General features: G+C 35.6%; 1 protein-coding gene across 2 annotated transcripts in view; it reads right to left on the bottom strand.

Moving 5' to 3' along the window:
• Positions 1-4,584: 4,584 nt before the first annotated feature.
• The window catches only part of LOC121399314 (cell wall protein IFF6-like), a 55,063-nt gene continuing 43,163 nt past the window's right edge, over positions 4,585-16,484 (bottom strand). For both annotated transcript variants that reach the window (XM_041579673.1, XM_041579674.1), the window contains 4 exons: positions 13,074-13,163; positions 11,002-11,026; positions 6,930-6,991; positions 4,585-5,006 (listed from right to left, as the gene is read on the bottom strand). In XM_041579673.1, the coding sequence (XP_041435607.1) occupies positions 4,954-5,006; positions 6,930-6,991; positions 11,002-11,026; positions 13,074-13,163 (230 nt within the window). In that variant the 3' untranslated portion in view covers positions 4,585-4,953. The remainder of the gene's footprint in view (positions 5,007-6,929; positions 6,992-11,001; positions 11,027-13,073; positions 13,164-16,484) is intronic.

The following is a 16,484-nucleotide window of genomic DNA, read 5'->3' as shown; positions in this document are numbered from 1 at the left end:
CCACATTGCTGAAATTACAAACTGGACAGCTCCTGAATAAAAAGCTATATAACTCAAAAAACACAAATAACAAAAAAAAAAAATGAAAACCAACTGTAAATTCATACTAACAGTTAATTTAAAGGTGAAGAACCCCTTTAAATATTCCCACTGCTCTAATTTCAGCGCTGATGGGCAATAACATGGGTCTGCTATCACACACCTATAAGAATACTGAATGTAGCACAAATCTAGGGACTCAGAAACACACTAGTATTAGGGTAGCTTTGTGACTGTCACAAATACACAGAACAGCAAAGACACCACGTGGCACAATTTACAAGACAAGACTCTATTATAAAGACTCTTTACAGGCTAACTTTAAATATATTGTATGGGCTAATAAAGCACTTGCAGTATAGTTCCTTTCTCTTCAGTCCTTTATTCTGTAAATCAGTGTCTGGGTGTAGGTGTCCAAGAGTGGATCTATCTGGGATTACCTTGCAGTAGTTTAATCATTTGCACATTGGAATTACCCTGACATCTAGAAATTTGGTATCGGCAGCTGCCCACCCCCCTAAACAGATAGAAGCAGAACCACCGGTCAGTCAATAAAGGATTTTTCTTTTCTTTGCTTTGATTTTTTTTGGAGGGTTTTTTTATTTATTTTTTGAACAATCAGGTTTGGGGAGGCTTAGCCTCCCCAAGCCTTAATGAGAATCTGCCCATCAGCATTACTTGAATTGTTCATGACAGGCATTATCATTTAAGTGCAATGCACCATAGCAAAAACAAAACAAATAAATAAATACTGTCTGTTCTATAGCCCTTGGTTTAATGCAAGTATTATTATTCATTTATAATTTCACATCCAAAAGAGCAGAAGAAATCAATTCTATCCATGCTGAAGGCAAATAATTCATGTGCTTATGGCTTAATAATGACAATACACTAGCTAATTGATGCTAATGGACTCCCATTTGTTTTTATTGTATTGGAACACAGAAACCTTGAATAAAAGAATCGTATGAAAGTGATAGGGGAAAATCAGAAGATCAATCAGACCCAGGGGATGTTTTATTGCATGGGAAGCTTAAACCACCCACACAGAGAAAAGGAACAAATGCACAGTGTAAATCTATGAGATATTAAGGATGGAAAGCTGCATTTGCATCAGAATAGTCTGATTCCTGACAAAAGCATATCTAAGCCCTGAGCATATACAACCATGTACTGTGCTGTGAATAAGTAGGCTTCCTAATTAATTCCAAATTCTAAGCAACCATTCAGTTGGTCGTCATTATTTATTATTTCATATTTTTAATTATTTGCCTTTTTCTTCTGACTCCTATATGGGGGTCACTGACTCCATCTATAAAAACAAATGCTCTGTAAAGCAACAAATGTATTGTTATTGCTACGTTTTTACTCATCTTTCTATATATGCCTCTCTCCTATTCATATTCCAGTCTCTTATTCAAATCAATGGATAGTTGCTAGGGGAATTTTTTTGAAATTGCAAACTGGAGAGCTGCTGAATAAAAAGCTAAAAAATCTAAAAACCACAAATAATAAAAAATGAAAACTGATCTAAGGTTAACAACCCCTTTAATAAAGCTGAACAGAAAATGCTGCACCACCACTGTGTGTGATATATTCTTTACATGACTGGTGCCGCCAAGCCTGCACATTTGTGTGCTTGTGGTCAAAATGACATAGGATGTGGACTGACTGAGCTTTCTTTCTTCTCAATTGTATGATTAGTTCTGGTCCTGTCACCTTGGTTCCTGCACTCTATATAGTTGAGTATATATGCAGTATATATGCAGGGGCGTAACTACAGAGGAAGCAGACCTTTGGCTGCAGGGGGGACCAGTATGAATAGGGGCACCTAATTAATATACAATTCCAATAAATATTAATAAAACTGCTTGGGAACAGAAATGGGCACTATACTGCTTTATATAAAAATAGGAGTAATGTAGTCTGATGTTCTGAATACATTACAAAGCCTAGTAGTGCAGAAATAATTAGGAGGACTTTTTACTCTGTTTTAACACCAAAAGCATATATGTACACACGTCACCCTTACTTTATTCACTTCCTCAGTAACCTGTGCTGTGGCAAGTGCAGTGACTGTGATATAAACCAACACCAGTTGTGCCTGCACTTGACTGTCATCAGTGTGAGTCAGCAGAGATAGGGATATTAATTAACAACACTGCCCTTTATTTACCAGTGTAAAATATATATATATATATATATATATATATATATATATATATATATACAGGTATGGGATCTGTTATCAGGAAACTCGTTATCCAGAAAGCTCAGAATTACGAAAAGACTGTCTCCCATAGACTCAATTATAATTAAATAATCCAATTTTAAAAAACTTTTTTCTTTTTCTTTATGAAACCTTGTACTTGATCCAAACTTAGATATAATTCATCTTTATTGAAGGCAAAGCAAGCCTATTGGGTTTATTTATTGTTTAAATGATTTTCTAGTAGACAAGGGGGCACATTTACTAAGCTCGAGTGAAGGATTCAAAGTTAAAAAACTTCGAACTTCGAAGCTGTTTTTGGGTACTTCGACCATCGAATAAGCTATTTCTACCTTCGACTTCAACTTCAAATTTAACGATTCGAACTAAAAATCATTAGACTATTCGACCATTTGATAGTCAAAGTACTGTTCGACTACCTACTTCGGCACTTTAAACCTACCGAGCACCAATGTTAGCCTATGGGGACTTTCCCCATAAGCTTTCTATGCTTTTTTTGATCGAAGTAAAATCCTTCGATCGATGGATTAAAATCCTTCAAAACGTTCGATTCGAAGGATTTAATTGTTCGATCGAAGTATTTGCGGTAAATCCTTTGACTTCGATATTCAAAGTCGAAGGATTTTACTTCGATGGTCGAATATCGATGGTTAATTAAACCTAGATATTCAACCCTTAGTAAATGTGCCCCTTAAGGTATGAAGATCCAAATTATGGAGAGAGCCATTAAACAGAAAACCCCAGGTCCCGAACATTCTGGATAACAAGTCCTATACCTGTACAGACATATTCAAGTGTATGTTTGGTTAAGCAATAATATAAATTGATTAAGGTAAAAGGAGTCTTTTCACATAGTATCCAATCACCAAAGTAGGTTTTCCAAACTTCATTAGTTCTGAGTTTGTGCATATAAATTGATGTTAATGGTGACATTCATTCTCAGGTAAACCTAGTGGTCAGCAGTTTGTCAGTGATCCTTGGCTTCTGCTGCAGCTCAGGGAGTAACTACAGAGGAAGCAGACCCTGCAACTGCAGGGGGGGTAGGAGGTATAGGGGACCCATGAGGCCCTAATTAATATCCAAATTCAATAAATACTGGTAAAACAGGTCAACCTCTAGACATGTTGGGGGCCCAAAAAATAATATGCTGCTGGACCCAGTAATATTTAGTTACTTAACACACATTTTAGCTAAAATATGCAATAATAACCATTGCTTGATCACAAGATTAAGGCTGAAGAATGGAAAATAAGACTTGAAAGCAGTTTGTTGTATCATTGCACGTTTTGTTGAGTTCTAGTGACTAGAAACCCTAATCTGTTTGTCCGCGTGATACATACAACAATGGATGAAAACTGTAGACATGTGTGAATACATGTGATTTCAATAAAATACAGCAGGAATTTACATTTGCAAAGGAAGGATTATACTTCCAGGCTACACATAGAACATATGATAAGATTTAAGTACAATACTAAAAAAACTACAGAATATTCTACAATATGAGCAAGTTCTGTTTTAGCATTAATACATTTTAATAGAAAATGCCATTGTAGTATTGCCATTTTTTTTAGGTACGTGTAACTGGATTATAGCGATAAGATAAGTTACTTAATGGTAAAGAAAAATGTACCATTTGCATTTGGAATTCTTTATGGTATCTTTATATGTACAAAGGCAGAGCAGTGTCATATTGATAATAATACTTGTATTTATGCTGTGGGCTATGAATCAGTTGAATTGACATTGATTCCAGCATCATTGTCACCAGGGCAGGACTTGCTCTGTTGCATCAAAATTAACACAATAGTTCTCACATTTCTACGTGAACAATTATGTTGTACTTGCTGCTAGAAACCTGATTTTTTAGATATTGACAGAGCCTGTGGTGGGAAGCCATGAATTACGACCACATTCACATATTGCATTTTACACTTCATCGCACTTATGTGCGATTCATAAGACAGACTGGATAGATGCAAATTGTAATTGTAGCAAATATATACAAGTGCAAGGAGAATGTTGAGGCACAAGTAAACTTTAATGAATGGCATAAATGCTCACAATGATTGCGTCCATTTTTGAGCACACTACGATGGTAAATGGATCTTTAGCTGTTAGGAAGTTCATGTTTTTCGCAAAACCGCTGGGAAAATTTGCCATGGAAAATTCAAAAAAAATTTAGTGCCTCAAAATTGTTCGGACGCCCATTGACTTAGTGCATTTGGACAAAAGAGTTGTGCATATAAAAATTGTTGCTCGTGTCAAAATTGTCGTGTCTCAAAATTATTTTGACGCCCATTGACCTATGCATTTCGCAAATTTTTCGCTGTTTTGTGAACTTTTTTCGGCAAACCAAAACAGGACAGATTCACCCATCACTATTTATGGGCAGTGAGACTGGTTTCCATTCTATCTAATTAATATCCACTGCAAAAAAAATGTTATAGGGAAAGCTAATAATTTTGGCACCCCTGTGGTATTGAAAAGGGTATTGCAAGTTAAAATGTAAGTAAAGCATTACATTCTAATTAGTACAAAAAAAAGGATAACAGATTTTTAACACTGTAGTAAAGTCACAGACTTTGTCTGCACCCTCCACGTCAAGAGTCAAAAGATTTTACATTTACAATGAGAGCACATGCTGGTATACAGTCACATTGAGTAGAGTCACCAACTGGCCTTTAGCATTCAGCAATAAATTCTGTGTTATGGGAGGGCATTGCTCTTTTCAAATCTAGAGAAATGCAAGAGACAACAATGGAGACAATTAATATCTGAAAAAAAAGTCAGGTTCAGCAATATAGTATATTTATATTATTTGTGTACTTTGTGTATATATATATATATATATATATATATATATATATATATATATATATATATATATATATATATAAAATTAGTAACAAACCGCACTCCAAGGACTTTATACGTGGAAAACCAAAATATTATTTATTGTTTATTATTTTTTATTATTTATTTGGTTTTTCACGTATAAAGTCCTTGAAGTGTGGTTTGTTACTAATTTTATGCAATTTTCTTTTTTAACCTGCACCCAGGCATTTGTTGGCTAGTTTGTTTTGAGTGCACCCAACCAGGATTCTTTATAAATAAATATATATATATATATATATATATATATATACTGTATATATATATATATATATATATATATATATATATATATATATATATATATACAGTATATATGTGTGTGTTTCTGGTATATGTCAGTAAACTATTAAAACAGCAGTTTTAACACAACACATACAGGTTTGGGAACTGTTATCCAGAATACTCAGGACCTGGTATTTTCTGGATTAATGATCTTTCCATTATTTGGATCTCCATACCTTAAGTCTACTAAAAAATCAATAAACCCAAGAGTATTATTTTGCCTCCAATAAGGATTAACTATATCTTAGTTGGGATCAAGTACAAGGTACTGTTTTATTATTATAGAGAAAAGGAAATCATTTTTAAAAACGTATACTATTTGATTAAAATGAAGTCTATGGGAAATGGCCTCTTTGGATAACGGGTTTCTGGATAACAGATACAGATAACCTGTACTAGCAACAGTGACTGTTTGTCACTTAGGAAGCAAAGTCTTTAATTACAAAGCACATTTGGGGCAGCCCCAGCGAGAAACAAATTGTTGACATTATTTCATGCAGGTATGAAAAGAACTTTGTTTTTAATAACGACAGAAAAGTAAAACTGTGTCCATGGTGTGATATTCCCTCAAAAGAAATTGAAAAACTGAGCCAAACTTTATATGGCTCCTGAGGGTGATAAAGTATCATGCAGAACCTATTTAAGGCAATATCTATCCAATGATCCACAAAGGAAACATTCTACTTAAAATTACAGTTTTTTTCGGATCATCACATAATATAAATAGAAGGCAGCATGTGGGAATAGGTTGCTCTTCAACAATATCATCATGACAGGGCCAGGTTGGTTAGGTGGAAATGTTTTATGATTAGGGAATTTGCATCACATAGTGGAATAAATGAAAAGTGCAGGTGATGGCATAATACTGGATAATGGTCAAATAATAACAGGTCCATATAAAATAACTATACTGTACATTAATTGGAAGTATAAAATAGTTAGCATTTTCTAAATGGGTTGTATCGCCTTTTTCCTGAAAACTAGTATTCATTTAGACTCTGTTCCTCGGGGGTTAGTGCAATAAACAGTGCTGGGTTTGCACCAGTACTAGTAACCCATAGCAACTGAAGAGCATATCATTTTTTCGACTGCTATTTGAAAGCAAACCTCTAATTGGTTCCTCTGGGTTACTCCTGAAACACACTTTGTTTTGCTACTGTATTCCTCCTTTTGGACTTAATTTTTTAAGTCCAAAAGGAGGACCGTATTAAATACTGTAATAAATAATTATATTAAATACTGTAATAAATAATAAAATAAACAATGTATTAAAAGCAGCAAAGGATAGAGAAAATTTGCCATTTTTGATGAATGGCAACCTTTTGTATGACGTTTGTGACATTGCCAGGGGTATCCTTGCATTTTCTGTGTTTTGTCTAAATAAAAGATGGATTTATCAAGTAAACCCATAAATACTCAACATTAACAATACATGGGTTCATAAATATAAATATATATATATATATATATTTCATCATACCTGAATCAGTAGCTGATGATTTTACAGAAAGTAGTTTAACACTCTCCTTGTTTTGGGCAGATCTGTGGGAAAGTCATAAATTCATAAAGTAATGTACTAATATATACTCTATTATCTCTATTATATATATATATATATATATATATATATATATATATATATATATATATATATATATATATATATATATATATATACACTAATATAACTGCATTTATTAGATCAGGTTCAGGTTTCAGATAATTGGACACAAAAAGGAAAAAGTATGACCCATAGTATTGCACCTACCCACTCAATTAATCTGAGATCCCAAAAAGAAATAAATAAGACATAACTTTTATTTATTAACCAACTAAAAATGATATGAAACGAAAAAATGTATGTTAAAATATTTAAAAACAAGGTTAGGTATGGAAGCTGAATAGACACGAAGTCAACAGCTCATAAACGGTAACCATAAATTGAGAAAGTTAAGTGGGTTTGTATTCACAGTTTTAACTGTTTCCCCACTATATTCTCAATAGCAGCAGGTTGCTGGTGACCCACAGTATGTGGGTAAACCGGACGGACCGAACGGTATTGCGGGTCAGTATATGGCCTCTGTATATGGTTGAGCCAAAATATGGCAACACACACTTATACCTATAAGCTAGTTATACTTTGATATATAACCACATGGGATTGAGCAATATAGTAACAACTCAGGTCAGGTTATGCCGGGAGGAGATTTAGCGAACCAAAACTTCAATGCCCGCTCAGGTCGTCCCTCGTATCCAGGCTCTATAGCGCAACTATGACAGAGTGTCGGCGTGACTATAGGGGGATCAACGTCCCGGTATCGAGTATGCTACCCGTTTCTTCCCGTACACCCCTCCTTTGAGGTTAAATCAAGGCGCCATGTATGAGTATCCGACTGGTTTGACCCTGTTAGCGTGACAAACGGAGGAGCGACCTGTCGGTACTGTTTACGCTACCCGTTTCCTTCCCACACCTCTTAATGTATTCCGCTAGTCGGATACTTATGCCTAGCTCCTCTGTTCAACTCTAAGGAAGGGAGGTGTGGGAAGGAAACGGGTAGCGTAAACAGTACCGACAGGTCGCTCCTCCGTTTGTCACGCTAACAGGGTCAAACCAGTCGGATACTCATACATGGCGCCTTGATTTAACCTCAAAGGAGGGGTGTACGGGAAGAAACGGGTAGCATACTCGATACCGGGACGTTGATCCCCCTATAGTCACGCCGACACTCTGTCATAGTTGCGCTATAGAGCCTGGATACGAGGGACGACCTGAGCGGGCATTGAAGTTTTGGTTCGCTAAATCTCCTCCCGGCATAACCTGACCTGAGTTGTTACTATATTGCTCAATCCCATGTGGTTATATATCAAAGTATAACTAGCTTATAGGTATAAGTGTGTGTTGCCATATTTTGGCTCAACCATATACAGAGGCCATATACTGACCCGCAATACCGTTCGGTCCGTCCGGTTTACCCACATACTGTGGGTCACCAGCAACCTGCTGCTATTGAGAATATAGTGGGGAAACAGTTAAAACTGTGAATACAAACCCACTTAACTTTCTCAATTTATGGTTACCGTTTATGAGCTGTTGACTTCGTGTCTATTCAGCTTCCATACCTAACCTTGTTTTTAAATATTTTAACATACATTTTTTCGTTTCATATCATTTTTAGTTGGTTAATAAATAAAAGTTATGTCTTATTTATTTCTTTTTGGGATCTCAGATTAATTGAGTGGGTAGGTGCAATACTATGGGTCATACTTTTTCCTTTTTGTGTCCAATTGTATATACCTTATGACCTTGCACACCACTTTATGTTACTAACCTCTATCAATGGATGGTGCTACCTACCTTTTCTTTGACGTCAGGTTTCAGATAGTTCACCAAAAATAATTACTTTTTCAATTATTTTAATTTGTGACCATTTTTCTATCATTGTAGAAAGTTTCATTTGTCAACCTTATTATGTCGATCTAAAGCCTATCTCTAGAATCTCAGAATCCCTGAGTTTCATTACATTTGATACAATAGTTGCTAATATCCATACAGTAGATACTGCTAAAAAATTTATTTATTTTATAACTAATTGTTTCAACTAAATGTAGCAAATTGTAACAGTTCAGAACCTGCCCCTGGATCAATTAGCTTCCGGATTCAAACACCAGAGACAGATTATTCAAATGTAACCTTCGATTTTGGAAAAACAACCAAAAATAAAGGATGGAAAGCAATATTAAAAAGTCTTTGTTTCTGGTGAACAATCTGAAAACAACTGAAATTAAAATGTTTTTGGAAGGTGAACAACCACTTTAAGACAGTAGGCGCTTGGATGACACCCAATGTGACCATATCTGGTGCAGCATGTTTTGTTGAAAAGCAACAAAGTGAGGCATTGTGTAAGTAGTTGCAGGTCACACACCTTTTTTCAGAAAGCAGACGCCAGCAATATGTTCCTTGAACTGAGCACTACCTGCACAAGTGCTGAAGTGAACACTAAGAGGCACACATTTGCACCCCTTACTGCTATAGCATTTGAGCTTGGTGGTATTATAAATGACAGCTGGTTTTGGAGGACCAAGGGTTTGGAGAGTAGACCCTGGCCCTTCCAATCAGACCCGCTGCAGTGTAAATAGGACCAGACTGCCTAGACTGTGAAACATAGAATTAAATCAATTGAACTTGAATTGAATTTATATGAATGCACCTGCAAGTCAACTTAGAATGTGGGGTCAGAGTAAGAACATGTCCACATTCACAGCAAGATGACATATCCAGAATGTGCTTTTAACTTTAGTTAAAGGAAACCTATACCCCTTAAATGAATACTTCAACAGATAGTTTATATCAAATTAAGTGGCATATTAAAGAATCTTATCAAACTGGAATATAGATTTTATTAAATATTGCCCTTTTACATCTCTTGCCTTGAATCACCATTTCATGATGGTCTCTGTGCTGTCTCAGAGATCACCTGACCAGAAATACTGCAGCTCTAACTATAACAGGAAGAAGTGTGGAAGCAAAAGACACAACTCTGTCTGTTAATTGACTCATGTGACCTAACAAGTATAGTCTGTTTGTATGTACCATGAATCGTAGGATCCAAGGGGGGCAGCCCTTATTTTTTAAAATGGCAGTTTTCTATTTATGATTAACCAACTGCACATACTACTAAAAAAGTTTATTACAGGTATGGGACCTGTTATCCAGAATGCTCGGGACCTGGGGTTTTCTGGATAATGAGTCTTCATGCCTTAAGTCTACTAGAAATTTATTTAAGCATTTAATAAAGCCAATAGGCTGCTTTTGCTTCCAATAAGGATTAATTATATCTTAGTTGGGATCAAGTACAAGCTACCGTTTTATTATTACAGAGAAAAAGGAAATCATTTTTACTAATTTTTTATTATTTGGATAAAATGGAGTCTATGGGAGACAGCCATTCAGTAATTCGGAGCTTTCTGGATATCGGGTTTCCAGATAAGGATCCTATACCTGTATTATGAAAATGGTTTATTTACATGAAGCAGAGTTTTGCATATGAGTTGTTTTATGCAATATCTTTTTATAAAGACCTACATTGTTTGAGGGGTATAGTTTTCCTTTAAGCAAAATGACTTGTATTCTATAACACAAGATCTGAACAGTAAGAATCAACATAGCTGCACAGGCTCCTTAGGTTATACTGTATACGTTATAATTGTAATGAAAGCAGATATTAAATGCAATGAGCCATCAAACAGCATAGTGAAGTTTTGCATTGCATTGGTTTCACTCATCGTAGGGGGTCTGTGATGTACTTTAATAGTTTCCCTAGCAACCCTCCTACAAGCTTTTTCTGTCACTATGTCCATGTTAACAAAATGCATATACAATATTTTTAACACAGCATTATAACCTATTTAGTCATGCATATTCTTTACCCCCAACCCTCATTAAGTATATAGAAGCCTATATATTCCCAGTCCAGCTTTTTAAACCTCTTTAACTGCTCCAAGCAACTGCATCAAACTTTTCTATGATCTATGCTGGTTAGAATTCTACTTACAGTTTAGTGTCAGTGCTCTCTGCAGCTACAACAGAAGACAATATATATCATCATATAACAGTTTAACATACAAAATTCAGAATACAGTTATAAGTAATATGAGAGTTTCCTCTTGTACATTTTTTTACATTTTGTAAAATTTTAGCAACATTTCAAAACTTTGACTGTTTGAACATCTATTATCTTGGAATGTGCAAGATTATCTGTAATACTTGGGTCTTCTGTAGAAAAGGGTTTTTTTTCTGTAATGAGGATCATCGTAGCTTAGGGGTCAGAGTTAACATTCAAATTCAAGTTTTTTGAGCTAAAAGTGATAACCTCAAGTAAGAGTATCAGAAACGCCAATGTTCAAGATTTATTAAGAGCAAAGATGATTGATAAAACATTATAACAATATTTAAAAGAAATTGATAAATGCCAAAGAGCCAATCTGGGCAAAATTTGCATTTTTTCTTCAAGATTGAGCATCTTGACATCTGATAAACCTGTCCCTAAGACATAACTTTTGAGGCACGGTGTTTCTACTAAAGTAGAATTTTCTTTGCTTTGTGAACACAAATCATCTGATTAATTGCCTTGTGTTCCTTCCTATTATGGGGCAAATGTTGCCCTTTTTTATTACATCAACTCCTATATCATAAATGATACCTGCCCACATTTTGCACACTCACCTATAGCATCTTTAGCTAAGATTGTGTTTTAAAGCAGCTAGTTCTCAAATTAAAGATTAGTGCTAGCTTGCTCTGCCATTTCTTTATTATGTTGCTGGCATTTGCTCCTGTTCTACAACTTTGTTATAAGAAGCTGACAAGATTTCATGCCACTGAAAGCAGTTTGTTCCTTGCCCTCATCAGGCACCTTGTCAAGAAAAGGCTATGTTTATTGTTAATTTACAGCAAAATCCCAGCACATCTGAGACATCCAACACAGAGGGTAAAATGCACTGGCTAACTGAAAAAAAAGCTTTATAAAATAATAATAATCTCTATTCCATATCCTTACTAATTGCCTTATTTTGTTAAAAAAAGATCTTACTCTTTGTCTATAAAACTATATAAAAAAAAATATATATATACTGTATATGTATTCAAAATCAGATTATTTCTGAAAATATTGTCGACGTTTTAAACTTTGCCAATTCATAAAAGCTCAACTTCCATGGCAGTTTTTCATTCTGATCACAGTCTGATCTTTCTGACTTTGATTCTAAAATTTTTCCTTCCTTTTTCCGATTAATTAAAGACCTCGCTTGGACAGAAATATCACAGAAATTTGATTGCCATCTCAGACCTCACAAAAACATATTATTTCCAAAAGGCTGGATGAAGAAATTCTTTTGGGCAAAATGAATGAGGATCAGTCAGCATTGTTTTATTATGTTATTATAGGGGGAGGGGGAGCTGCCGAACATTGACTTCCTACTGCTGATCCTGGGAGGGGGATGAAGAAGAGAAGGAGATCTACACGCAGTCAGTGAATAGCCAGGAACGAGAAATCAAGCCCAGCAGGATGGATGATCGCCATGTCACCTTTTCTGAAGAGGACAGGAAGTGGAGTTTCTGTAAGTTATTTCTTAATAAAAGCTTTTCTATTTGAAATTTTAATTTGTCTTGGTGTTTTTATTTCGTTGTATTCTAACGAATCTTTTTGTAAAAATGTTTGATGTTACTGTTCCTTTAAAAGGGCTTCTGGGGGGGAAGGGAGGGGGGTGATATCACTCCAACTTGCAATGCAGCAGTAAAGAGTGATTGGGGCATAAGTCACACAACTGGGTGCACCTGGGAAATTGACAATATGTCTAGCCCCATGTCAGATTTCAAAATAAATATAAAAAATCAGTTTGGTGTTTTGAAAAACGGATTTCAGTGCAGAAGTCTGCTTGAACAGCACTGATGCATTTTGAAAAAAACATGTTTTCCCATGACAGTTTCCCTTTAAGTATCAGCATACTAAGCACAGATAAGCTAAAATATATCTGTTTAGCATTTAACTTTGTTTGGAGAGATACCTTAAATTGTCATTTTGACATAGCATAGAATGCGTTCAGTGAATGTAATAAAAATAATTCCTACCTGGAGACTTTTTTTGACACATCTTATAAAGACATACAGCGACAACAAGTAAAATTGGGACCAAAATGCAGCTAAGTGGAATAGCTAATCCTACAGAGAGAACAGAAAGTATAAAAAACAAAAATATTAGGCCTCTGCAGTGTGAACATGTGTAATAAAACAGCAGTCTCAGTTTGCACCTGTCTAGCTGCTAATGAATTACAAATATTAGCGCCCCATGAGAGCCAAACATTGGGAGCTGTTCATCAGCAATAGTTAGTACATAATTTATTGAAGATTCAGTTAAATTCTTCTTATTATATCTTTATGTTGGGAGTAGGCTTGGGCGAATTTGCTTCACCAAAAATCCGCCGCCAACGAAATGTCGCCAACGCCCATTAAAGTGTATGACATGCAACACCATACAAGTCTATGGGCGCCATTTTTGCAGCGAAACAAGGTGAGAAAATTCACCCATCCCTAGTTGGGAGTAATCAAATTATAAGTGAAACGGACATGTTTTTACAGTAAAATTGTAATATTTTAAAATGCACTAATCTAATATGATATAACTAAAACATTGTCTCTCCTAGCCCCTCAATACTTACCTGTGAACTGACCCCCACAGTAACTTCAGGCTTGGGGGAGGTAAAAAAAGGTTTAACCACAGCCATGGCCATATATATATATATTTTATCAACCAAAAATGTCCAGGTTGACATATAATTTGTCCTTTAGACTAGGTCACAGACCAGGGTTAATCTCCACTCCATTTTGTATATATATATTTTGTATATATATATATTGTTTTGTTCATTTTTATATGAACACATTTCTTAAACTTACCATTAAGAACTTGCAATAATTGTATAAAAGGCTTACATCTTGTGGTCAGCACCCCTTCAAATAATAAACCATCCCAATGCCTATTCTACTGCTTAGAACAGCAGTCTGGATTTAGCCTATCCCCTTCCCTATGTGAGAAGCTTTTTGCTCCTCATCTGTGTGAGTAAAGAGAGAATTAGAGTAGATAATCTTCTTCTGAAGAAGCAGCTTCTTTCCCAGGGCTTATGAGTGTGAATCTGTCAGGTGTGTTTAGCTTGGAGTGTGAATGTCAGTGTATGTGTGTCACTTGTGTTCTCAAACTGTGCTTTGCAAAATAGCACCAGAAACCGAAAAGCATCAGTTTCAGTGTTATTATGGTTCTTCCCACTGACAAGAATGAGAAGCAGAAGTGGTGATGCTGGTCCTTTTGTGCTGACTGAGAAAATGCCAGCAGAGCATACTCCTGTTTGTCAAGCCCCTTAAAGGGGTTTTTCACCTTTGCGTTAACTTTTAGTATGATATAGAGAGTGATATTTAGAGACAATTAGCAATTGGCTTTCACTTTCGCTTTTTATTAAGCAGATCTGTCGTTTGCAATTTCATCTGTCTGGTTGCTGGGGTCCAAATTACCCTAGCAACCATGAATTGATTTTAATGAGAGACTGGATTATGAATAGGAGAGGGACTGAATAGAAACAGGAGTAATAAAAAGTAGCGATAACAATACATCTGTAGCCTTCCAGAGCATTTGTGTTTTAGATGGTGTCAGTGACCCCTATTTGAAAGCTGGAAAGAGTCAGAGGAAAAAGGCAAGTAATTTAAAAAATATAAAAAATTAATAATGAAAGTCAATTGAAGTTGCTAAGAATTGGTCATTCTATAACATACTAAAAATTCATTTAAAGGTGGCCCACCCCTTTAAACCGGTCCAGGCCAAGTATTATTTTACTAATATTTTGTTTCATGAATGCATGGAATACGTTCCAATATGTATGGTATTGGAATTTATTATTATATATTTTACTATACTTAGGGGCAGATTTATCAAGGGTCTAATTTCGAAGTGAAAAAAATTCGAAATTCGACCATCGAATAGGTGTAGTAAGATAGTCGAAGTCGAAAGGTTTTTTCCTTAAAATTAAAATCGCACGATGAAATCCTTTGAATCGTTTCAATCATTTGAATCGTAAGATTTTACAAAAAGCCTTCGACTTCTCAAAACTTAGCCAACGGCTCATGTAGGTTATAGGAGGTTCCCCCTTAGGCTAAACAGCAATTCGGCAGGTTTAAGATGGCGAAGTGTCGAAGTCGAAGTTTTTTAAAGAGACAGTACTTCAATCTTCAAATGGTCGAATTTGTGAAGTATTTTCAATTCGAATTGAATTTTGGCCAATTCAAATCGAATTTTTGCCTATTCGATGGTTGGAGTACCCAAAAATGACTTCAAAATTCGAAGTTTTTGAATTTGTAAATTCACTTTGACCCTTAGTAAATGGGCCCCTAAATGTTTCACGCCTTTTAATCAAAACTATGTAATTTGAGAAAAAAAGAAATGTTCCTTATAATTCAGTGGCCCATATTTACTGGTAGACTCATGTTTCAAAGAAAACACCATATTTCAGATAGCATTTCATTACTGTGGTTATAGAAAACATGAACGGATTAAGGCTCAAACTGGACCAGCAGGACACATGGAAAAAAACCCAATGGGCACCCAATGGCCCAGATCAACTCCCTGTACAAATGTTCCTGCCGCAATCTCCCATCTTTGGGCTGGTCACAACAAAAACACTGTGTGTGCGCATGTGCACAGATGCGGCGCGCGGCAGGGGAACTAGAGTTATGGCCCCCAGTATGACCCTGAACAGTTTACCTATGTCAATTAATGAATAGCAACCAATCCAAGTTAACTTTTTAGTGGTCTAGTGCAGTAGAAGCGATTAGTGGTGGGTGAATCTGACGAAAGTTTGCGAAACTAAGAAAATTCCCAAAAATGTATTGAAGTCTATGGGTGTCAATTTTTTTTGTGCGCAACGATTTTTTTCACCCATTTCAGTCTATGGCCGTCATTTTTGTGGCGAAATTCAGCGATTCCGCCCATCAGTAGAAGCGATTAAACAAAACGTAACTTGCAGGAGGCCACATGGGTCATATCTGTTGCTTTTGAATCTGAGCTGAATGCTGAGGATCAGTTGCAAACTCACTGAACAGTTATGTCCCATGTGACCCCCCTTATAATCACTTATAGTCACTGAGTTAGAGAGCTGAAAAGCAGGAAGTAGTGTTCTGTTCTGTTAGACATCCAGTCACTCCAGCCTTTATACATTACATTTTTGGCTAACTAACTATATTAGCAACAGTTTTCATTTTGCACAGCTTATCTATTTACCCAGTTTTTATGTTTCCACTGAACTATTCCTTTAAAGGGGACCTGCCACCCTAAGTAATAATTCCAAATTATTTTCTATCATGTTAGTTGAGCAAAATACAATTTACACTACATTTATTATTTTCATTTTGTTTTCTTCAGTCTTGAAATTACACAATCACATCAAGCAGGCAGGAGCCATTTTGTAGACAATATTATTAAGACAAGTTGTGTATAAA

This window comes from Xenopus laevis, chromosome 1S (genome assembly GCF_017654675.1).
Source record: "Xenopus laevis strain J_2021 chromosome 1S, Xenopus_laevis_v10.1, whole genome shotgun sequence".
NCBI lineage: Eukaryota > Metazoa > Chordata > Amphibia > Anura > Pipidae > Xenopus > Xenopus laevis.
This window is presented reverse-complemented; position numbering and strand designations above follow the sequence as displayed.